This window comes from Bacillus rossius, chromosome 2 (genome assembly GCF_032445375.1).
Source record: "Bacillus rossius redtenbacheri isolate Brsri chromosome 2, Brsri_v3, whole genome shotgun sequence".
NCBI lineage: Eukaryota > Metazoa > Arthropoda > Insecta > Phasmatodea > Bacillidae > Bacillus > Bacillus rossius.
The window spans coordinates 91,346,266-91,372,727 of NC_086331.1; the positions used below are offsets into that span (position 1 = coordinate 91,346,266).

The following is a 26,462-nucleotide window of genomic DNA, read 5'->3' on the forward strand; positions in this document are numbered from 1 at the left end:
GCCCTCCTCCTGCTCACCCACCACTTTCTTCTCAGAAGTGTGGCTAGGGGCGACGACCGCACGGGTACGTTAACCGAAGTCAAGGCCATCTCAGGCTTGACAGCCGCAGTTACGATTCTGGACTTTAGCGACACCTAGCGACGGCTGTGGTAACTAATGCCACTTGTGAGGCGTCGGCAGCGCCGACACTACCGCGCTCGCGCGGAGGTAACGACAACCTCTCTCCCCTCCTTATGTCTCAGGCCGCTAGGTGGCACCGCTGGTTACTCCATTACCCCCTAGCTTGACACTCTCGTCGGTCACTAGTCGATTTATTAGTACTTCTTCTCGCCACCCAAAGATAGCGCCTCAGTCGCGCAGTCACTCCAGTAAGATCTAATTTTTTTATGCCGGACACCTTCGGGTGGACTCGGTAATTTTCGGCTCAGAGCCTAACCCCCCTCCCATTCTCTAGAGACCCCGCGCTTATGATATTCTGGTGATATCCCGCGCTGAAATTACTTCGGTGCGCGCCTCCTGACTGACTGGTACCGTTTGTATCTGCGATCTTCGGCGAATCATCGACACCGTATATTATGTAGTCTTCTCAGACTATAGGGATGGAGTCCCTAGCTAAAATTATTAACCAGTCAGTAGTTTATTTGAAAGTACCTAGAGAAATTTAGTATTTTTTTATATTTTTTTAAAATTAATCGTGATGACTTCCGTGGCTACCGCGAATCGTGGTTCGAGTTTGCGGAGACGAGACGCCCTATCCTGAGCCCCAGGACCAACACCCTGTTTTGGTAAGTCTTGACGTCATCCCCCCCCCCTTTTAATTTCCCTCTATTGGCCTTTTGCGCCATTTAAGTATACTGTCTGGAAACAGGTCTAATTCTTTGGAATTTGGACATCTGTTTCAGACAGGGTTCCAAGTTTGGGGCAACCAAAATCCTCTGCCAGAACCTCTGGAGTCGGTTCCTGAGCAGAATTCAACATCTTTAGGCCTACTACCTCCATCACCGTCTACCTACAGCCCCGGGTGATACCCGCATAATTCTATCTTTTTATTCACGAACTCAAAAATAGTGTAACCCAGTTAAGACAGCGGACAGTAAAAAAGCAGTTCGAGGAGAAGAAATTTATATTATGTTTTGGAAGGACTATATGTACAACCTTTAAAGTTACCAATGTTAATTTCATTCTTGTTTTTAAATATTTTAATTTTTGTTATACATTCAGGGCCGGCCCTATCGTAAATAACGTTAAGGAATATCATATAATAAGTGTAATTGTGAGTTATGTAAATAAGGTCACTTATCAATGAAAAACAGACTTTACTAAGGAAAATTTAATCTATAAAAAAGAAAGAACAATGATTAATAAAATAAGGAAGTCTATAGACGTAACAGTTGTTTTTATTTATTTAATATATAATAACGATCCTTTTACTCCCAAGTATTTGTAGGGAGTTCCTAAATTTTCTTTGTTTACTCCTAGTGTCGCCTCTGTTGTTGACTTTTATAGTTATTAATTGAGGGCCCCAGTAATCAAAGTTTCCAAATCTTTTAACCTTATTATTTAATTATTCTTTAAGACACTTGGGGTATTACAAATGAAAACCACATTAAGTTTTCACTTCACTTTATAAACAGTCGAGTGGAAGAGAGATAAATGCGGCGCAAGCGTACAATGAGCGTAACGGGACACAGCGTAACGGAACAATGTGCGTAACGGGAAACAGCGTAACGGAACAATGTGCATAACGGTACACTTTTTCGTGCGTGCAGCCGGCGTTCATCGATTTATTAGACGTTGTCACGTCAAAATAATATAAAATACATTTATAAAGACAAAAACAAACTAAATTTAAATTGTCTCCCAGCTGGCACTTGTTGATTTTATTCGGGGCATGTTGCCGGCGGAAGGTGGGAAAACACTGTTTTAACGTAGAGGGTATAATCGGTGCGATAATGACTATAAGGTAAAAAATAATGCCCTTGGACATAGTTTGTTTATGGGACCTTCATAATAAATTTAACATACCCGATCTAGTTAATCAACTTATATTTTTGTATGAATTAAAAAAAATATATATCTTATACAGAGTAGGTGCATTTGTTATTTATGAATAGTGTAGTGGTAACATAAGAATCCCATTTTACCTTTTTTTTTTTGACGTGACAACGTCTAATAAATCGATGAACGCCGGTTGCACGCACGAAAAAGTGTACCGTTACGCACATTGTTCCGTTACGCTGTGTCCCGTTACGCACATTGTTCCGTTACGCTGTGTCCCGTTACGCTCATTGTACGCTTGCGCCACATTTATCTCTCTTCCACTCGACTGTTTATAAAGTGAAGTGAAAACATAATGTGGTTTTCATTGCTTATTACAACAACAATTTCGGCAATAAAGGTAAATTATTCTCGCATTTTAAAAATCTGATTACTAGTATAATTTCAAGTATTTATTATTTTATTATTAAAATAAAAATTATTCAATTTTATTCATAAAGTATGCAATAATTTCATCAATGTTTTGTTATGACGTTGTCACGTTAAACTATCGTCCGTAAACCGACTTTACAGACAACAATTTTTTTTAAAATAAATGACACAATTAATTTGTGTTAGGGGAATTTATAAACATGATACTAACATATTTTTGATTTGTGTAAGACCCCTGCCAGTGTCACTCTGAACCAGCAAGGGTGAGAAACTCCTTCGCTCTCTGGCCAGAGTTCCATGAAATAAATTTCCGCATACTTTACTCAAATTTAATATTTCAAAATACTCTAACATTCATGAACAACGGTAAACACAAAATATTATTAGCAGAGACAAACCTATTTATTTGGTAATGAAATTGGGAGTTAAATTCTCAAATTAATACTAAACTTAGATTAAATTATTTTTTAAATAATTTACTCAAGCAATGTGCATTAACAAAATCTATTATAAAATACGTTAACACATTGCACATCTGTTATCTGATTATATATTTATGCGTTCGATATAGTCTTAATCCAGTTTACGATATATAATATCTCTTATAATGTACATTAAAAACATAATACTTTAAATCTATAAAAAAAAAAAGGCAGCCAGCATAAAGTTAATTGAACAGATCAAAGACCCTAACGGGGTTCCCACGTATTTTAATAAACTTTAAAAGTAAATAAAACACTACATGATCTTAAAAGACCTTATTAAAACGTATCTTGAAAATATTAAAAATTGTGAAACACCACGTAGATTCGCAAGCTAACGATGACGGTTACAGTTGCTCGCAAAAATGTACTAAGTTCAAATGCCATACTAGGGGTTTCCAAAACTATGCGCAAATATTCACTTTCATTATTTGTTGACAAGTAATACTTGATATTGTCAACTACAACATATTCTAAGCTCAAACGTTTAACTGCCAAGTTAAATACGTTGCAAACTCACTATATTGCATCATATTGCCTTAACCCATTTTACGTACTGTAGTAAAAAAAATAAAAAATTGATGGTTCGACGACTAGTAACTGGCAATATTGCTGGTGTTATTTACTTTAAAATTTCTAAATTTTCAACGAAGTTTTTACTGCCACCTCGGAGCGTACAAAAGGGGAACTGCTTCATGCCATCACCAAAATATTACGTCCGCGCTGCTTTACTTTCTTTAGGAAGCGATGCAGAAGGTCTTGTTGAATTCCGTACATCGTAGCAGCCATGCCCTCGATGCCATATCGGGTCACTCGCGACGGCAGCAGCTCGGCTTCACGAGAGCCAAGCGCTTTGCCTCGTCCAAAGACCGTCCTTCGCCGGAGGTTGACACAACACACTACTTCGGCGCGCGCAGCGTACGGCACCTTCACTTCGACAGTCACCTGTACTCCCCGCACTCTCGCGTGCAATTTCAGAAACAGTTAAAAAAACCTCCCGGTGGCTGAGAAGCTTCGGGTTCAAAATCCAGTCAAGCCGATATCACCTTTATGCATTGTTTTACTTTCATTTTAATGCATTAAATCTTTAAGCTTAATTCATATTAAAATTTAAATAAACCTGAAAAAAAACCGCTGCCGCAATAATAATCTTAATATGTATTTTAAAAATAATAAAGCTGGACTGCCAAAATTATTAATGAAAATACAAGTTTCCATTAATAAAATAATAAATTTTAATATATTTAGAATAAAGATAAAAAATATTATAGTGGCGTGGCCAATGGCCACATTGGTTAAAACTTGGAGGCATATCTCACTTTTATTTTTAACTCATTTGCTCTACTAGTCTGAAGCGGTTATAAGAGAAGTAGAATCTACACAATTTTTTTCAGAAATAATTTTGATAATCTGTTTAATTTTATAATTTCATTGCTTAATCTTATGATTTTAGAAGTTTTTCGACTATTATTTAAGTAATTTTTTTCAGATTTCATTTTGTTTCAAATATTTAGTTTTCTCTTTTAGTTTTCTTTGGTTGTTTTAAATAAGACATAAATTATTTGATAGTTGTGTAGAATAAATCCGCCTCCATACAAAAAACTTTCTTGTGTGATTATATTTGGTGTTTTCAGATGATTCTTCAATGACATATGTGAAACTAAATTATTTATCACTAGTTAAACAAGTTCAATTACATCTGCTAGTTTGACGAATATTCCTCGTTGAATGCACTACCTAGTATAGAATTATAAATTATGGAATCTAATTTTTCTCAGGTTTTTGTTGTATCAACATAATGTTAGTGCATTAGAAGCAGAACTTGACTAGAGAAGTAATGAACATAAAGTATTTTCTGTAAATGTATCAGGATGCAACGCTTTAGTTTTTCTTTCATGAATGCACTAAAAGTTCTTTTTGTATTACTTTTGGTGATAAAATACAAAAGTTACAGAAATAAAAAGGAAAAAGTAATCAACACATGGCAATAATGATTTTATTTTGGACAGACAATGTGAAGAAATTCTAGATATGTTCCTTGGATAAAAATACTGAAATCAATTTAACTCCATTGTTATATTCCAATGTAATAAAAGTTTGAAAACTTCTTCGCAAATACAAATAACAGGGCTTGAGCTTATGAATCAATAATTTTAGTCCCATTTATTCCTTCAACGATCTATTTTCAATCCCCTTGATGAAAAAAGTTGTAACATTACTGATTGAGAGATTAAAGACCCTTATTTAATTTTTGAAACAGAATGATTGTTTTGTTACTAAAACATAAATATTTCGTAGTGATTATTGATTGTTTATTTCAAAATCAATAATCTATTTATTTTTGAAGACTTTTTGCAATAAGTAGGTACAAAAAATCTTACCGAAATATTTTTTTCCTTGTCATTTGATCATGCAAAAATAGTGGCACCGGAATTTCATATCACATTTTGTAAATTTAATTAAAATAAATAATTTCAACAGATTTTCCAAAAATTTAATGAATTAACCCAGTGAAATATCTTATAAATATTAAAAAAAAATTGCAACCAAGCACAATTCCTATCAGAAAATAAGTTTTCTCCTGCTACATTTCGAGTCAAAATATTTTCAGAATTTAATTTTTGACAATTTATATTTTTTAATTAGGGCATCGAAATACGACTTTCAATAATATTAAATGGATATTTACAGTTTAAAAATGGTTTTTCAAATAAAAAATATATATTAACTTTTTTATGGAATAGATTTGATATAATTCCAACACTAACAACCAAAAATAATTCTACAAGAAATCTAATATTTCTGAAGAGAGGAGAGTATTATTTTAATAAAAAACAGCTCAATAATATGTGAAGCCAAGGCCAATATAGCTTAAAGCAGAAAATATATTCTTCTTACAAGAGACAACTACACTCACCTTGAAGTAATTCATAGTGAAGTCAAATTTTTCTGCCAATGTCATCTCAGGCTTTACTAATGTTTTTAGTAACGAGCAAACCAAAATCGCACCAGCATTAATCATAGGATTATGTGGTTTTTCTGTAAAAAAACCAAACCATTACTTGTTTCATGTAAACAGTCTAATCATTATGTTGTTGACTATCTGGTCACTGTACATTATAAATGTATTACACATGATTTCCTCGAAGTAAGTGAAGGCTATTTTGGGGGTTGTAAGAAGGTCCTAATAAGTGATTATATGCAGTGAACATTTGATCTGCGATGTTTTCCGTTCATAGTATATATAATTTTATATTTTACATCTCGTTGAAGAGGACATTAGAAATGGGCATATGCAACACATAAACTGGCCAAGGCCTAACGGAACGACTCAGTATTTTCTTAGAGCGAGTTCGGAAAACCATGGAGGAAATAAGTCAGGACCGACGGGCAGGTATTCTAACCCACGTGATCGCGATTGCCAGTCAAAAGTTTTGCCGTTGCACCGCCTATCTCGGTGGGACGTATTTTAATGGTAGTGAACGTTACAATGCGAGTAAAATATTTTCGAGGCGTGTTTTTAGTAACATTGCGTGTTAGTCCTGTTTATGTGGCGGGCAGAGGGTGGCGACTGATTTCATTAATTGTTTTTTTTTTTTTTTTTGCAATTTATGTAGCAACTTCATTATAAAGTGCTGTCCCACAATGCATCTCCAACTGACGTTCTTTTTTTAGAAGAATAGAAATGCATGTCGCACAAAATTTCCATTAAACTGAAGATTATCATTCTCACTAAAACCTTCTTAACGATTGTGTGAAAAGTGTAAGTTGTATGTTTTTGTGCTGAGTGATACGAAAATTAAACCCTGTAAAGTTGAATGCAATGAAAATAGTGGTTTAATTAAGGCGAGCATTCAGCAGTGCTGTCAGTACCTTTCGAAGACGTGTGTATCAAGAGAACCGAATACTAGAGAAAAGCTTTGAAATGAATAGTAAATAATATATTGATTAAATTAGGACCTTAAAAATATAGTGTCCTGTGTAATAATTATTGTGGTACCGAGTAGTTTCCTGTAAAATAACTTGGATCAAACAAATATTTTATGATTTAAGAGGTTTTGGTTACGTTTTCGTATTTTTTTCTCATGGCAATAATTAACATCAAATATTTTTAGCCCTACATAAGCGAATGAAATTACTTCTCCAGAAGTCTATGTTAAATCCAAGGCTACAATTAGAATGAGAAAATAAGTAAAGTCATATGTTTTGGACTATAAAAATATTTGGTAGATCTATTATGTACATCTTTAAGATTATCAATACCTACACTAATTCAAACGCATTGACTATAAAATAAATTAACTTAGCTTTAAAAAAAGTTTCTTGATAGTTCACAACTGCACAAGTATTATACTGGAACCATTAAAAATACTTTTATTAAATATAAAAACTTACTGTTATAATCGAGAACCAGCTCGTTGAAGTTACGGCCGCTCGGTTCTTGGCCGACATACTGGTGTACCAGGTCAGAACCCAGCATTTCCAGAGCAATGCCGTACGTCAGCGGTTTGCTGGAACAAAATAATAAATACAGTAGCAGTATAAATAAATCTTGAATTGAAACTTAAAAATGCTTTGTATTAAAAATCTTCCCACAGAAAAATAAATAAATAAATTTAAATGTACGCTACGTTCTTGCGGAAAGTCTTGCACGCATTGATTTATTGTGTACCGTGAAGACTGCGCAACTTAACTATTTTATCTCCACACACTTTCTATTCCGTCTGTACCCAGTGTTGGTCTAAAAACAATCCATTTAGTCTTGACCCAGAGTGTCAAATCGTGAGCCATGTAGTCACAGTTCTCCTATAAAGGTAGCTTTGATACATTTCTGGCACAACTATAACTTAACAACCTTTATAGGTGTCGTCTATTTTAATAGTTGTATGAAAATCGTTTTTTTCCATTCGTACTTTTGTGAATTTGTTTATTGCAAGTCATCGCTTTACCTGTACTATAAATAAAAGTAAAGATTTTGAAACATTAAATGAATACCAAAATAAGTATTATTTTTTTCGGACAATTTTTACAAATTTGAACCGTGTAATTTAGCTTAAATTGGTGGGATTATAAGTGGTGTCAAAATAGGCTGTGTACAGATTACCTAGATTCCTATATCTGGATGTGACTGTACCTGGGCACCACGCTAATCTTGCGGGGCAGGCTGCAAACGGCTCGATCCCAATATAATTTGTTTCGGAGCCTATTATAATATTGGTGGTCCCTTCGCCTTAAACCATCCGGCGTGTAAGGTTTGACGAACAAACGTTACGTTGATGTGTTATTACTTTTGAAAACAATTATAGCAAAACAAAATAGAGACACAGAATTGATTTTGCAGCAAAATATTAAAAAAAAACTATTTAGTCATATGCAAATTATCCAGTTAATCAAAATAAACAATTTATCTGAGTTAAATAAATTATTCGAATTTAAATCACCGTTTATTTTGTAAGAATAGTATGACTAGAAGTGTCAGTTGTATGTATTATTAAATATTTAGCTGTAAAACTAAAGTACCTCCTCGATATAAAATTAAAATTATTAGTTGTTTGTAAGTAGTCTGTAATAGCAGATCCAGGAACAAAATTCGCCAGGTGGTGCCTGTGGTGCCAGTCTGCCATCATGGATTGTGATGTTATGACCGCCATCATGGATGACCTCAACTCAGGCCACCATCTTCGATGACCTTGACCCCAGCCGCCATCTTGGATAAGCTTGTACCCGGCGGCCAAATTGGATGACCTTAACCCCGACTGCCATCTTGGATTCCGACATTATGGGCGCCATGATAAATAATATCAGAGCTGTCAACTTGAATCCAGAATTTTACCCCCATTATGATTTTCCGCCATCATCTTGGAATATGTCAGAACGACCATCTTACAATCGAACATCCTCCTCCCAAAATGCAGCAATCATCGTTACGGTGACGAGACCTTGACCTTTGAACTGATGCTGACTGCCATTTGGTTTTCTAGAAATATCCGCCATTTTTAAGTACCAACCATTTTGTTTTTATAACTTACCGCCATGTTAGATTATGATGTCACAGCCGCCATCTTAGAATATAGAACTTACTACCATAATTGATTATAACTTCACAACAGCCAACTTGGATTCCACCATTTTTTCTAGTACTATCTACCATCTCGGATTCCGTCATTATATATTTTGACATATTGTATGACATTTTGATTTATAGAACTTTCCGTAAAATTTAATTATGGTGGTACTGCTGCCATATTGTTTTCGACTGCTAATAGGGTCAACATCTTGAATGGCATAATGCCTAACATTTTTTTTTTTTTGGTGTGCTGAAGGGAAAAATCCTATTTTCGTCTGCTTGAGGTCGCCAACTTGATTTCTAACATCATAGCCATTATCTTCTTGTACTTTATGTAGGTCTTTATCTTGGCTTATGTAATGTTCACCATTTTTGTTTCTGCTGTTTGTTCCTAGAGTGCACCATCATCGCTCTGCCTCTTGCACATAAAATCGATCGTTAGTTACCTACCATTACTGTTATAATACTTAAAGATTTATTAAATTTTATTTTCTATACACAGTACATTGGAAGTTAGGTGATTTGAACCATCAAAGATCGGCCCTATGGTATGGAAAAATTAAACCTTTGACCACATTGCCATCGAGACATATGCAAGATTAATAATTAAATAAGATTTAAATAAAATAATGCATATTCGAACTTGCAATTTATAAAATATAAATGAATAATAGCCGCACCTTTTGGAGGCCAAGCCCCCAAACTTGTATTCAATGCTTGTTACTAGGAGCGCTAATATAGAGTATTATACATATATGCTAAAGTTTTCTGCCAACATCTGTGTTTACAATACATGCTAAGTAGTATATAAAAGGGGCTCCTGCGGCAGGTTCCAGGCGGAGGATTTAGAATGGGGTCAATGACCGACCACTCTGATGTCATGGCCCCCATCTTAGATGACCTTGACCTTGATCCTGACCTTTAACATCAATCGCCATCTTGGATTCCGCCATCTTGTCATCAAGGGACCCAATCCCCGAATTTTGCAATTTTCGTTATGGTCGCCATCTTGAAAATATGTAATTTTTATCCGATTTTAATAAAGCAAATATTAAATTAATAAAAATAAGGTAATAAAATTTTATTTTGAAGATGCACTTACATCAAAGAGCTAGGAGAACTCGGTTCGAACCTGGTGAGGGCAAAAAAAATTAATCTTCCCCCGTGTGGTAGCAGCTGACAGACTGACCCCGACCACTAATGCCATGCCAGATATTACATTCAATCAGTACGACATCATGGCGCCCATCTTGTTTAGGTCTGCTAAAGGCGGCCATCTCGGATCAATCATATTGTTTTCATTTGCTTGAGTGCTTCAGCACTGTCATCATGTTAGTTTAATATTTACCCACTAGTGTGCAGGTATAATTTATTTATTACCTTAGGTTCCACCATTTTGTCGGTCATCGTGACCGCCATATTGAAATTATGCAATTATTAAGCTAGATATACACGAAAAAAAATAAAATTCATCAAAAAATCACTTGTTATTTTACTGACTGATTCGATCGATATCCATCCTAGGTTCGATCCTTGTTTAATACGAAAATAGTATAGAAAAGTTATTTCTGGCCCAATCTTCAGGATGTAATGCATGGTGCCGGTTCACCATGTTGGATTGTGATGTAATGGCGGCCATCTTGGATGACCTTCACATCGACCTCTGACCTTAACATACAAAATTTTCCCGAAATTCGCCAAAGTCAGCAAAAAATTCCAGTTTTTTTGAAGAAAAAAAAAAAAAAACAATTTTACCAAAAAAAAAACTCAATAAATTTGAAAAATTACTATTTGAGGGAAAAATTAACGTTTTGAAGGAAAATTTCATGTTTAAGTCCTCAAAAATATCAACGGCTTAAAAACAACATCTACAGGCTTCCCTAAGCTTCCGAGGTCATGACCTTGACGATAAGAATGCCATGGCCGTCATTTTAAATTATTAAAGCACCATTGTAATTTTAGTTACGACCGTCATCTTGAAAATCAATATTTTTTATTGTTAAAAGTAGAGAAAATTTTTAAAATAAATAACTATTTAAATTTAAAAAAATTTGCCATCAGGGTTAGGACGTTACAGCCACCATATTAAAAATTCATAATTATTACAAGGAAAAAAATTGGAACAAATTTCGATTTTATAAAAACTTTTTTAAATACAATTTGAATTTATAAAATACATTTACATCGTGAAGTCTTCGGTTCCAACCTGGCGAGAGCAAACAAATGGCGATGGATTCTTCTTCCATGGAAGCCACTGATAGACTGACCTCCCACCACTAATGCCAAGGTATATATATCGCCAGCAAGTATGATGTCACATCCACCATTTTTTTTGTCTGCTGTAGGCCGCCATAATTTTGTCTGCTGGAAGCCGCCATATTTTTGTCTGCTGGAAGCCGCCATCTGGTTTTCGTCTGCTAGAAGACACTAACATCATTTTATTTCAATTTTTATCTGCTTGACTGCAGTAATTTATTGCCAGGACACTTGCCATCTTGACATTCGGTCACCATCTTGGAAATATGTAGATATTTAGCTAAAAAAAAAATAGGGGAAAATTCCATAGTTCACTAAAAACAATAATCAATATACTTGTGCTGGCAGCAAGAAGACATTTATGAGTGTGACGTCATCGGTAAACAAGAATCTTCCCTCCTTCCTCCTCTGCTTCTTATTACTCCCTCCCTGGTGGTCTGTACTGCCTCCCCTCCTTTTCCCCTACTCCGGTCTTCTCTCTGCGCATGCGCTCTACCGTCCGGTCGCCCTGGTAGTCGACACGGCTGTCAGACGTTCTTATTATTTCAGGTTCGAACGAGGCAACATGTAACTAACTGGGTAGCAGGTACCTTAGTTCTCCGTGTCCGACGTGTGTGGGCAGCACGAAGGTTAGGGTATGGGATTAACTTTGGATTAGTCCTTTTTCTAAATTCGTTTTCGGATTGCCTTTGGAAATTTTGTTTGGCTTATCATTACTTATAACGTGTAGTAATCAAATTGTGTGCAATTATGTAGCTCAGTCGTTTTGATTTGCTGTGTTGCCTTTAGGTCAAGTTTAATTTTCACGAGTGGTCGGTGCATGGCACTCTCTATGTAAAAGGAATTAAGATAAACGTTGCGAGGAGTTCAATGTTTTAATGTAACTGTGTATGTGTTGCATTTACCGACGCCGCGGGGTCGTAAATATTTATTGTTAGTAATTTAATTGTTTTATTGTATTGCAGTTTGTACTGCACGGAGTAGAGCATTGTGATTGTACTTACGAAGGTTCGTGAATCCATGACATGGTTCGGTTAGGTAAGGTCGTCATGTGCAAAATTTGTTGTAACCTTTGTCAGATGTGGTAATTGTATCAGGCTTCTCCCTTTTGGTATAAATCTTGACCAGTGTATTAATTGCTCTTGATATCGCTCTTGCATAGTTGCGATCGTATGTATGAATCTAGCGATTTACTGTATTGCATAAATTGTTCAGTATATTGCATCTGCGTGATTTAAAGGTTAGTCATTGCTATTGCGACTGTACTCACGTGTGTTATTTAGTGCTGTTAAGCTGTAATTGTTTGATCATAATATGCAGGAAAAATTAACTAACATGGTGGCAGTGTACTCTAGCAGACGAAAACAAGATGGCGGCCTCCAGCAGACGAAAACAAAATACAGACATGACATCATACTAGCTGGCGATAAATATATATGTACTTTGGAATTAGTGGTTGGAGGTCAGTCTGCCGGGGGCTTCTGTAGAGGAAGGATCGGTCACCATTTTTATTTTTTTGTCCTCACTGGATTCGAACCAAGGACTGCGAGCTTCATGACCTAAGTGCGCTTTTAAATAATAATTTATTCAAATTTGATTATTAATTTTTTTTATAAATTTTAATTTTTTCCCAAATTTTTCTTATAATAATTACCGATTTTCAAGATGACTGTGCTGACGACAACCGCAACTGTGTTTTTTAAAATTATTAAAATTTGATTAATTAATTTCTGTATCAATTTTTAAATTTTTCTCATTTTTCTAGCATAAAAATAATAATAATTGTAACAGTTACATCATAATTAAATATGGCTGAAAGTTCTAGAAATCAAAATGGGGGAATTCAAAATGTATGAATGTTTTAGAAAACAAGATGGCTGAACCAAGATGGCCACTGGGGAAATGTTTAGGTCAATGTCAAAGGTCAAAGTTAAAGGTGAAGGTCAAAGGTCATCCAAGATGGCCACCATGATGTCACAATCCACGGCTCCTGGCTCCTCAGCCAAAAGCCAGGTTCTGAAGGAACCATCCTATACTATTAATTGAATTATATTTTATTGTATCAAGCAAAAATCGAACCAAGGACGCACGTGGATCGAGTCAAACATTATTTTAACAAGTGATTTTTTAAAATATTTGAAATTTTTCCCGAATTTCTAGGTTAAAATTTACAGAATTTCAAGATAGCGCCAAGCAGTTGACAAAATGGCGAACGCCACGGTAATATATACTACTGCACTCTAACGGGCCAAAATTTAACTTATATGTTCACAGTGCCCTCTAGCAGACGAAAATGAAATGTTGACCTCCACCAGACATCATCAAGATGGCTGACCCAAGATGGCTGCCATAACGTCACACTGGCTGGCATTATATCTGACTTGGCATACAAAAGTCTAGCGACACGAATGCTACTTGCTGCAACTGCCTGCAACTGCCGAGCCTTCCCGAAGTTTGCCGATCGGGAGCGCCTACACCCTGATTTTTTATGCGCGCGTTTTCTCTCTCTCTCGTATAAAAAGCCACACACACAGATTATTGAATAAGTGCGCGTACTTTTTACTAATTGTTTTTATCATGTTTATTTGTTTTCAGTTCTACAGTGAGTGTTAAGCTATGAGCAACTGTAATCAATTTGTATGCGAAGAATGTGGACAAGGGTATGATTATGAGAAAAGTCTTCGCCAACATGTGCTGACAAAACATCCCGGGAAAGATGACGACGTATCTTCTAGCAGGAAAAAAATTGTGATTTCATGTGGAAATATTGTGATAGACAATATAATCTTCTTCGAAATCTGAGATACCATGAACTGAAAAATTATAGTGCGGAAATTGTTTCCAAAAACAATTTCAAGTGCTCATTATGTGAATTCAAACCTAATACGGAAACATCATTTTTAGATCATCTAGAACCGGAACACATTGATGGTGTCAAGTTCCAAGATCTCTAGTGTTCTTCTTTGGAAGATTTTGTGAAATGGAAGCAAAATGTTGAAAAGGAAACATTTTCCAGGTATGTGAAAGAATGTGGTTCAAAACGGCGTGCTGACAATTCTATTAGGCATTATTTTGTATGCCATTGTTCAGGCTATTACATGTGTCAAAGTACCGGTCAGAGGCACCTTAGAACTCATAACAGTAATAAAATTCAGGGAACATGTCCTGCAAGCATACGAGTAATCTAATGTGAAGGTGAAATTTGTAAAATTAGTTACATTTCAACACATGTAGGCCATCAAAATGATATCAGTCTCTCTGATTCGGAAAAATGTAATTTAGCAACAGACCTTGCCAAAAAGATTCTATTACAAGCCATTATAGACAAGATACGCGATTAAGTTTCTGATTCAAAACTAGAAAGAATTCATCCCGTAACCAGAAAAGCCATACAATATCGAGCAGTGTTACAATTTATGCGCCGCTTCTGTGTAACACAGAGACGATGGGACTAGCGTGGAGGCGTGGGTTAACGAGGTAAGGGCATGTGATATGTCTTTTGTTTTGTTTTACAAGCCTAAAAATAGTCACTGAACTGCACCCAGATCTGAAAAAATAATGTTTTGTCTTAATTATTATGAACAACGCTCAGTGTGACACTGAAATAATATGGCAGTAACTGTGTTTGTATCGATGGCACCCATGGTCGTAACAATTACGGTTAGAACTGATCACATTATTCATTTAAGATGACGTAAGGCAGGGTTTTCCTTGCGAAATTCTAAAATCGAATAGAACAGATAACCTTTACTACCAAAGTTTTTATGTCTGATATGGTTGACGCATTCTTCAATGCATGGGTTTTAACCATGGAACCACCAATTATGATATTTTACTGTTCAGGGCACGTAGACAGAGTTTTGCAGTAAAATCTGTCAAAAGTTAACGCTAGAGAAAAACAGGCCGAAGTCTACAAACTCTTGCGAAAATTGTCGCAAGAACGGGACTCTGTTGCATCTGAAATGATGCTCCCTGCGGTAATAAACCGGCTGAATAGAGATTCATACACAGCTGCTTTTGGGGCATATTTCAGTGAGAACTACGTGAAAATATTCAGTTATGGGAATATTGTTTCAGGCTAAATAGTGGCATCAATAAAAACATACATATAGAACATATGCATTGAACCTTAAAATATATATATTTTCAAGGAAAGACTGAAAGACGTTTGGATAAAGCGATTTTTTCTATTATGAACTTTCTTAGGGACAAGCTGTTGGACAGACTAATTTTTCTAACTAAAGGTAAAGTGACCAGTAAACTTGTGAACACAAGAAGTGAGCATAGAGTACGTCTACTTCTTAACATGGGCTTTATTATCGAAGAAGACAATGGCTGGAAAGTTTCATCCACATCTGATGTAAAATAATTGTGTCACCACTTCAAAGAAAACAGATTGGACTGCCCCTGAAAACTTGTATGTACCAAATGTGCCACATGCATCAATTAATATACTTGCACATGTGTGGGTGCCACTATTAAATGGAACATGTGCAAGCATATCCATCTACTAAGTCAATATATTGTTGCTGAACTTAAGCAAAAAAAAAATATCTAGTACTTTCTTTAAAATAAGTGGTGAGCAAGTCAAACTTGAAGAAGATATTCATGAAATAATTAAAGGCATTTTCACTCTAAGTAAGGTTGAGGTAATTAATCAGCCATGAAAGCAATTTTAGCAGTAGTTCGTTCGCAGAATGGAAGTCTTTCAAATAGTCAGCAGCAGTTCCAGGAAGAGAACAACTCAAAATTAATATAGGGTCACAAAGAAGACTGTTTTCTACAAAACGAAGAAAATTCATTCATCGCGCTGGAATATCGAAACAAATGAAACAGAAATTCAATACATCGCAATATCATTACTGCACAACAATTAACATTTATATTTCATTTGAAATGTCAAAACTAACTTATCTCAAGTAAGTAATTGTAATATGTTCAGTCATATGTTAGTATTACTTATATTATTTATTCACTTTGCTAAGCATTTACAGTGAATTCATCTTAATTCAATATTATACTTATTTTTTGAAGGTAGAAACATCTCAAATTATATCTATCCATTTGTATAGGGAAAACGAATAGGCTTTATTTTGGTGCACATTTCCTGTGTTCATATTCCAACTCAGTTGATTAATATTTTTTTTTTATGATTTAAGTCACGTGTTTAGTGGATGACATTTACATGTTTATCTTATATAATTTATATTTGCACCTAATACTTCAAATTTTTATTTTCAGAGTTCATTAATTTGATAATTATTTTTTATTTCTTTTGTGCTGAGAAGTGACAAATAGGCTTAAAAATTTTTGTTAAAAATTTGTTTTCTGTTAGCGTGTAAAGCCTGTGTTAATAAGTGCAAATAACATTTAGTAGGTATGGAAGTTCACAGTATTGTATCAAGTTTCAAATTATTGAATTTTTTTAAATACAAGTTAAATTATATATTTTTATAATTTTTTTCATCACACTGGTCAGTGTTTGACGAAGTTGAGTAAAATAAATTGAAATGACTACGGTATGGCACCAAATCCTGCATGCATGCCATTGCGCTATTTAAGGTCCGAGCGAGCCGCTGGCCCCAGAACAAGCGTGAGCAGCGTGGCATTTGCAGCCAGTTGCAGCAAGTAGCATTCCTGACGCTAGACTCTTGTCCTTGGCATTAGTGTTGGGAGAAATACCGTAGACGGCTGGAAGCGCGCTTCGAGGAGAGACCTTTGCATCTAAGCTGTGTGTAGCACTTTTCAGTGCTACCCAGCGGTTCTTGAAAGGTAGCCTGTGCACTCAGTGTGCGCAGGCAGGTAATCTGAGCTACGGTAAGCAGGTAAAGGTATTTTATTACTGACGACCAACGAGCCCAGTGACACCCGGGGAGTTAGATCCCCTACAGCCTAGCCTGAACCCGGCTAACTTAGCCCCGGGGGACGGTCAGTGGGTGCGCTAGGGTGTGAGGCACGGACTTCATAATGACGACGGAAATCGACGAAATGACGTCCTCCCCTCAGGAGGGAATGAATGACGGTGACTGGCAGACAGTCGCCACTAAGAAGGCAAAGAGGTCGCACCATGAGATGGCGGCCTCTACCACCGACCAGCAGGCGGGCCCCGCCCCCCCCCCCCCCCCCACTCAACAGCCGCCTGCGGCAGCGACCAAGGCTCCTCGCGTCAAGCCACTCTTCGTGTTTCTTGACCAGGGGCACCAATACCCGCGTGTATACCATGCGCTGAAAAACGCTCTCACCGAGCGTTTTACATGTACCAACCGCGGCAAAGACGAACTCATGGTGCACACCGCCTCCATCGCGGACTACGCACGCGCGATTAAGGCCCTTCAGGCCATTGGGGCACAGCATTCGGTGCTCTTGCAACAGCACGAAGTGCCGAAGAAATTCGTGCTGCGCGGCGTTCACCGACACACGCCGACGGACTTCCTGCAGGAGGAGTTCGCCGCACTAAACCTGCCTGTCCAAAACCACTGGTTCCTGGAAAACAGGCAGCGGCGGGAAAAGTGCGACGCCCTCGTTATCGAGGTCCCGCAATCGTGCGACACGGCTCGCATACAGGCTCTGCGCGAGTTCGCAGGAATGCGGATTCGCGTAGACGACTACCGACGTCCGAAGGGCCCGGCGCAGTGCAGCAACTGCCAGCGTTTTAATCACGTTGGCAAGGGCTGCCGTGCGGCACCAGTCTGCCGATGGTGCAGCGGCCCGCACAGCGCCTCCGACTGCCCGAACGGGGGCAAACAAGAGCACAAGAAGTGTGCCCACTGTACCGAGAAGCACTGCGCCAACTTCAAAGGGTGCAGTGCCTACAAGAAGGAGACGCGGAGGCACCTTCCCCCCCCCCCCCCAAGAGCGTAAGAAGCGGGAGCAGCAGTCCCGCCGCGACATGCGCGACAACATGCGCGCCACGGACCAGCCCCAGCCACCTCAACAGCGGGCACCACAGGGGCACCACGCCCCCCCACGACACAACCCCTGGGGCCCACCGCCACCGTGCTTCGGCGACTATCTGGCGCAGGCCAGTGGGAGCCGGTTTGCGCCCCTGCAGCAGCACTGGGAGCCCAGCCACAATGAGCTGGACTACCCAGTGCTTGCCAACAACCCGTGGCAGAGGAAGAAGGGGTTCAAGAAGAACCCCACGGGCCACAAAAATGGCCAAGGAAAGCCCCCGCGCCCCGCCCAGGACAGGCCCCGACAGCCTGCCCAGGACAAGCTGGCAGCCACCAAGCCAGCTCCAACACCGGCGAAGAGGACGCCAGCTCCCGCACAGCCGCAGGCCGCACCTGAGGCTGCCATGGCTGTTGACGCAGCGCCAGAGCTGCCAACTGCCCAGCCGACACCCCCCACCAGCGCACCGGCGCCGCAGCTCGGGGACATCCAGGCGGTCATCTACTCCCACGAAGCCATTCGTGGAGACGCCCGACTGCAGAGCGCCATCGGCCCTCTGTGCCAGCTTCTGGTCATCTGGCTGGATACATCCAAATCCATGGCCGACAAAATACGAGCCACCATGGATTGCGTATGTGCGCTTGCTGGCGTCATAAATGACCAGCCTTAACTCAGCCCCGAGTTGCAACACAACCCCGGCCACTAGACATAAGTTACATTCCCTCCTATTCTGGAATGCACGCGGCCTTAAAAATAAATTACCGGAACTTATTAACCACCTGGATAAACATAAAATAAAAATAGCTGCGATCAATGAAACCCATTTAAAACCGACAGACAGGCTGACAATATTAAATTATGTCATACATAGGCGCGACCGAGACGCACGAGGCGGCGGAGTAGCCCTTGCTGTACACACTAGTGTACAACACACTGCCTGCCAGCTCCCTGATTTCCAACAACTGGAGGCTATAGGAATTAATTTAAACATAAATCGGCAACAAATTAAATTAATTGCAATGTACGCCCCACCAGGCAGGTAGGTCCCTCAGCGAGGCAGATCTGGATACTTTATATGGAGCGGCCCCGAGCTTCCTTGCTGTAGGCGATATAAATGCCAAACACATAGAGTGGAACTGCAGGCGCGCTACAGCGAACGGCAGACTACTCTACACTCACCAACTCAACAAAAACTACACTGTACATGCTCCCTCAGAGCCCACATATGACTCTGGTCGACTGAACGACATGCCTGATATTTTAGATATCGCCCTGAACAAACGTGTCAACACGGGATTCGTACTCGAGGTTGAACACGACATGTCATCCGATCATTTCACTGTTCATTTAATATTCGATGACGCAAATATAGACTCCAACCAGCCACGAAAAATCAGGGACTATAAAAACGCGGACTGGCAACAATTTAAAAACTACTTAACAATAAATCTCCCCGACGCGGCCGAAATAACCATTGAAAACAGCGATAATTTAAATTCCGCGATATTAGAACTAACAGAAAAAATCCAGGATGGTATAAGCCAGTGCATCCCAGAAAAGGAGGTTAGGTTAGCACACGACGAGCTGCCAGAATACATCCGCAGCTTGATTTCACAAAAAAATCGACTGCGGCGTGAATACACACGGCGTCGTACACAAGAGACGAAACGCCGAATAAACGAACTACAAACAATCATTTCAGACGAAATCTCACTCTGGCGAGGCAGCCAGTGGGAAACTAAAATCGCGCGACTCGACACCCAGGACGGAAGTGCCTGGACAATGACGAAGCGGATTTTAAATAAATCGGACAAAATCCCGCCCCTTGAAACAAACAATGGCGTAGTTTTTCAGCCCCGTGATAAGGCACAAGCTTTCGCCGACACACTGGAAGCAGCATTCCAGCCCAACATGCAGCCCTGCGATAGGATATTCACGGCGCAAATTTACCGCGAACTCCGTGTTAAATTGCGACTGCCCACAACCTCTGAGCCATTACTTACACAGGCGCAAGAAATAAAGCGCGCGATCAAAAAAATGAAGCCGCGAAAAGCTCCCGGGAATGACGGCATACAGGCTGTTGTTCTCAAACAACTCCCGAACGAAACACTCGAATATCTAGCCGAGTGCATAAATGCAATGGTTCTGTTAAATATTTTCCCCTCACAGTGGAAAGAGGCTAGAGTTATAGTCTTCCACAAGCCAGGTAAAAATAAAACACTGCCACAGAATTACAGACCTATCAGTCTGCTAAGTACTGTGTCTAAAGTCGTGGAGAGTATTATACTGCACAGACTTAATGTACACATTCACGAGAATAACATACTGCCGAATGAACAATTCGGCTTTCGCAGTACACACTCGACAGTACATCAGCTCGTGCGCCTGACTGAAGAAATCACAAGCGCATTTAACGTACAGGATTACGTAGTCGCTACGTTTATAGATGTAGAGAAAGCCTTCGACAGAGTATTCCATGCGGGGCTAATCTACAAAATCTACCAAACAGGATTTCCAGACTGTTATATTAAACTAGTCGCGTCCTATTTAGCAGACAGAACCTTTAGAGTATCTACTGAAGGAGCTCTATCAGACATAAAACAAATAAGAGCAGGTGTACCGCAGGGAAGCATCTTAGGCCCTGTACTCTTTAATATATATGTCAGTGACATGCCACCCCCCGCACACCGACTAGTAAAGCTGGGCTGTTATGCAGATGACACAGTGCTGTATAGCAGGTCCCACAACCTCCGGCTAGCTACAAACAGACTGCAAGTCGCGCTCACTGAGTTCGAACAATGGTGCACGACTTGGCGTATAAAAGTAAATACAACGAAATCAGAGGTTATTGTATTTACTCGTAAAAATCTCCCGCCTGTAGAACACAGGCCGCAAATACGTTTGTTTGACGAACAAATACCGCATAAGGATGTAGTGAAATATCTAGGTGTTCACATGGATAGGAAACTACTCTGGCGCAATCACATTGACACTAGGCGAGCGCAAGCGCAGGCTAGGATCAGTGCACTCTACCCAGTAATGAGTAGACGATGCGGCAGCAAGGTTAAAACCGGCCTACTGCTGTACTATGCTCTAATACGCCCAATAATTACGTATGCAGCCCCAGTCTGGGCAACAGCTGCCCCCAAACACCTAATAAAACTGCAGCTGATTCAGAATAGGTGCCTTCGAATCGCCACAGACGCCCCACGATACCGCCCTGTAGAAGCATTGCATCGTGAAACCGAGTCGGAGACTTTGCAAGACTTTTACACTCGTACAACACAAACTTTTTACGATAAATGGGTAAATAGTTTAAATCCGCATATTTCCTCACTCGGAAATTATGATCCCGACGAAACACAAAAATACAAACACCCGAAATCCATCCTGGCGCACCGACCACCGTAGTGGCCCGTGATTGGCTAGAAGCTCCGGCCAATCACAGCGCACCTGCGATTTTTTTTCCTAACCTAACTAAAAACAAAGTGTATTTTGTTTGGGAGGGTCTGGGTTAGGGAAGACTCTAGGTGCGTCCCAGGCCGAAGCCTTTACGCCTATTAGTAGTATGTAAATGGGCATACGGGCACAGGGTCCAGGGTGTGGAGCGTGGCGCCGAGCCACATCTCTGACGTCACGTCCATCTCTGACGTCACGGCGGTCATCTTGGACGAGCGTAACGGGACACAGCGTAACGGGACAAGTAGATCACGACAGCCATTTTGGATGCGCCATCTTGGATCCGCCATTTTGGATGACGTCATTGTGTTCTCGAAAATTCCGACATTGTGTTGTCCGCCATATTGGATGATGACGTCACCGTTGCAATTTCCGTTACGGCCGCCATCTTTAACTTTTTTATTTATTATCCGATTTTAATGAAATTTATTTTAAAAATTATAAAAAAATTTCAATAATATAAATTTATAAAATATTTATAAAAAACAAACATTAACGACACGAAGTTCGGAGTCCTCGGTTCGAACCCGACGAATGCAAAAAAAAAATTAAAAATGGCGACAGGCTCCTTCCTCAATGGTGGTTGCAGGCAGACTGACTCCCACCACTTTTTTCAAAGCATATATATCGTCACCTTGTATGACGTCACGTCCACCATCTTGAAATTTGGACGCCATCTTGAAAATCTTTATTAATTATCCAAATTTAATGAAACAAATTCCAAAATTCATCAAAAAATTAACGTATTTGATTTCTGTTTGATTATATCGATGTAAGTCCTTGGTTCGATCCCCGGCGAGAGTAAACGGTCGATCCTTCCACCATGAAAGCTACCTAGACTGATCTAACATCAACAATACCAAGGTATATATCGTCAACTGGTATGACATCATGTCCGCCATCTTGTCTTCATTAGCTGGAGACCACCATCTTGTTTTCGTCTGCTAGAGTGTGCCGATACCATGTAGTATAATTATCTGGTCACCATACTTTTGTCCTCAACTGTTGACATTGAACATTGACCTTGACCTTGAACTTTGACCTTGACCTTGAACTTTGACCTTGACCTTGAACTTTGACCTTGACCTTGAACTTTGACCTTGACCTTTAACTTTGACCTTGACCTTGAAATTTGACCTTGACCTTGAACTTTGACCTTGACCTTGAAATTTGAGCTTGACCTTGAAATTTGACCTTGACCTTGAAATTTGACCTTGACCTTGAAATTAGACTTTGTCCTTGAAATTTGACTTTGTCCTTGTCGACCCTCATGGATCCGACATTTTATGTTCAGTACATGCTACCAGGAGCTACCACATGCTGGAGTATGCCATATTGTGTGTGTACTTGTATTATAGAGTAAATTTCCATCTGGATAATTTTATTCTAACCCGCTACAGTGCAGTAATCATTTATTATGGAGGTGCCCCCCGCCATCTTGAAATTCGGCTGCCATCTTGAAATCATGTAATAATGTAGCTAGAAAAGCGGGAAAAATCCAAAATTCATTAAATAAATTAGTAATCCATATAATGATTGATTGGATCGACTAAGGTCCTTGGTTCGATCCCTGGCCGATACAAAACAACTTTAATTTTTAAAAAAATACTAAAAAAGTGTTAAGTTTGAGAAAATAAAAACACCACAAGTTCTTTTAAAAAAAATTTATTACATAAATTCAATACACTACTACAAGTACAAAAAATACACAGACAAATTACCAAAGCCTTTTGGATTCCACGATTCAAACAGTCTTCTTATTGTACGGACTAAGCCTTTTACATGACTTTAAATGTCTATCCGATCCGTTCATCACCACAGCCAGAGACGGACTGAAGTTCATATCACTTATATAGTCTCATTAGCCGGTACAACACATGAGTCAAATCAATAACCATGTTCATTATACGTCTCGGAGCATTTTTTATAATGACGATGTAAGCTATCGAGACGTGAAATTAGTTTATTGCACTTATTGCACTGAAATTGTATTCTTTGAACATTATTAGAACAACCGCTTCTTTCATGTCTGCGAGCATTTGAGGCGATAGTAAATGATGCACCACAGTATTTGCACTGATGCGATGTACGCTCTTCATTAATTGAAGTATTCAATGCTGATGAAACTTCAGCTGATAGTGGAACAGCACATATCAAAGTCTCCTCCAGTGTTGTCAGAGGCGTTGCCAACGGGATCTGCTCCAACATCGTCGGCACCGACGTCATGGTTCCCGTAGTCGATGGTACATCCTCCATCGAGTACGACGTTAAAGTCGGTAAAGATGCCATCGGAGTCTCAAGAACAGCCAATTACACGTCTTATGCACCAGAAGAAGAAACAAACTAGGTGATCCGTACACCGTCGACGGCAGTAACAAACTGAGCGTCCTGCTGTCTAGGACTCGTTTATATACATTAACCGGTTTAAATAATACGCTAGTCAAATCAAGAACAATTTACTAAAATACTAGAGTCAAAACAACATTAAAAAAATAGCAGCACCATCAACAAAAAAGGAAGCACATTTGGAAGCACCTTCAAAAAAGGAAAAACAATAGGAAGCACCGACTACGAAAAAACAGCACATTTGGAAGCACCGACTACGAAAAGGCAGCACATTTGGAAGCACCGACAACGAAAAGGCAGCACATTTGGCAGCACCGACAACGAAAAGGCAGCACATTTGGAAGCACCGACAACGAAAAGGCAGCACATTTGGAAGCACCGACAACGAAAAGGCAGCACATTTGGCAGCACCGACAACGAAAAGGCAGCACATTTGGAAGCACCGACTACGAAAAGGCAGCACATTTGGAAGCACCGACAACGAAAAGGCAGCACATTTGGAAGCACCGACTACGAAAAGGCAGCACATTTGGCAGCACCGACAACGAAAAGGCAGCACATTTGGCAGCACCGACAACGAAAAGGCAGCACATTTGGAAGCACCGACAACGAAAAGGCAGCACATTTGGAAGCACCGACAACGAAAAGGCAGCAAATTTGGCAGCACCGACTACGAAAAGGCAGCACATTTGGAAGCACCGAATACGAAAAGGCAGCACATTTGACAGCACCGACAACGAAAAGGCAGCACATTTGGAAGCACCGAATACGAAAAGGCAGCACATTTGACAGCACCGACAACGAAAAGGCAGCACATTTGGAAGCACCGACAACGAAAAGGCGGCACATTTGGAAGCACCATCATCGAAAAGGCAGCACATTTGGAAGCTCCATCAACAAAAAAAAAAAAGGCAAAAAGGAAGCACAAGTAACGAGATCTAAGTCTTAGTTAGAAATCAGAATACAAGAAATAAAAAAAACATTAAATTCTTATAATTTAAATTATTTATTTTATTACTTTACATTATACATATGCAAGTACAACAAGCTATTATTGTATGTAGCCAGCATTCCTCAGTTCCTTGAGTATGAAGGATATTTCTTTGATGCACGAATAGTTTCCTGCACAAAGCGAACCATGTAGAAGTCTTAGCCGGTCAACCAATATGTTTGGCACTTTTCATGATGTGTAATCAATCTCTTCTACCACCATCTTCCTTGCACCTTTATAAATATTATGATCTCTGGTGTCTTCCGTTTTACCACCAACCTCAGGGTAACTTTCATGTTTGAGACGGTGATCATCACAAGCTTGATCAGATTTATTTAATATATCACGTCGTTTCCACCGTTTCGGTCTCAAGACACCGCCACATTCTTCGATCTTGGCAGCTTTAGGTGCTTCATCATAGTCTATGTCTTTGTCAACAGCCTCAGAGTCACTGTAACAATCGCCGTAGAAGGAATCGTCTTCACCCAATTTACCGTAATAATTCAATGTTGATGATGTTGAAGTGTCTTCATCGTCTTCATGCTTCCTTTTTAGGAGTCCATAATTTTTACAAAGTAGGAAAGATCTACTTGAATTCGGCTGGAATATATTCTCACTTTTCACGTTAAGGATTCTTCCATTGTCTTCATTCTTCCGTAAATCATCAACCTCCTTCAATTTAAGTTCTTTGTCGAGATCGGAAGAGCGAAGAAAATTATTGTCGTAATGCAGATCACTCTTCCTTAGGATGGTAGATTCATCGTTGTCCTCTAGCTTGTACGCAGGCTTGGCGCTACAAGTTCTGCCATGTCTTTTTAGGCTCTCTCTCCGCGTAAACGACTTGCTACATCGAACACAACTTATCATATTGCGCAGTGGATTTTTAACACAGTCATTCTTCTCGTGTTGTCTTTTATTCTTTCTCAAGATAAACTCTTTACTGCAAAACTTACACCTATGTTCTTTCGATACAGCGTCAGATCCCAAATCAGAATTCATATTAGTTACTGAGACTAATGCCAGATACCAATTGAGTGTTTTAAATTAGATCCAATACTTAAATAGAAATTTTTTTTCATATTTCATGAGCGAGAATTAATATATCTCATGCAAAAGTACTTTAAGCATGTAGTTCTGCTTTTCAACAACAGATGTCGCCACATGTTGCTTGCAGGTAAATAATATTTAGTTCTTTTATGCGGGATGCGGGATGCCCACTAACGATCGCAAAAGAAGGATGGCTTCGCTAGACTCCAAGGAAAAGGAAGTTCGTCTTGAATGTTGGTTCTCCACTGATGTCTAATGGCATAATATTAATTTGACTGAGTAATGATATGTGTTAATTCCACCTTATAAAAATATTGCAGGTTTTGATTTAGTAGCAGAAATTATCGAATTAAATGTAACTCCAAATAAAATGACATGTCTCATTAGACAAAAAAAAATCCATGCAGAGAGCGGTTTCTCAGAAGAGTCAGAAACACTTGAAGAAACCACAGGAATGATTGCAAGAACACGGGAAAACCCATCAAAATATTGA

General features: G+C 39.1%; 1 protein-coding gene and 1 long non-coding RNA gene across 3 annotated transcripts in view; one reads left to right on the forward strand and one right to left on the reverse strand.

Moving 5' to 3' along the window:
* LOC134529455 (glutaminase liver isoform, mitochondrial) overlaps positions 1-26,462 on the reverse strand; it is a 207,080-nt gene that overhangs the window by 76,966 nt on the left and 103,652 nt on the right. For both annotated transcript variants that reach the window (XM_063363571.1, XM_063363572.1), the window contains 2 exons: positions 7,308-7,423; positions 5,830-5,951 (listed from right to left, as the gene is read on the reverse strand). In XM_063363571.1, coding sequence (XP_063219641.1) covers positions 5,830-5,951; positions 7,308-7,423 — 238 coding nt within the window. The remainder of the gene's footprint in view (positions 1-5,829; positions 5,952-7,307; positions 7,424-26,462) is intronic.
* Positions 500-1,388, forward strand: LOC134528799 (uncharacterized). The gene is made up of 2 exons (XR_010074425.1): positions 500-785; positions 903-1,388. It is a non-coding gene; the product is annotated as an uncharacterized LOC134528799 (long non-coding RNA).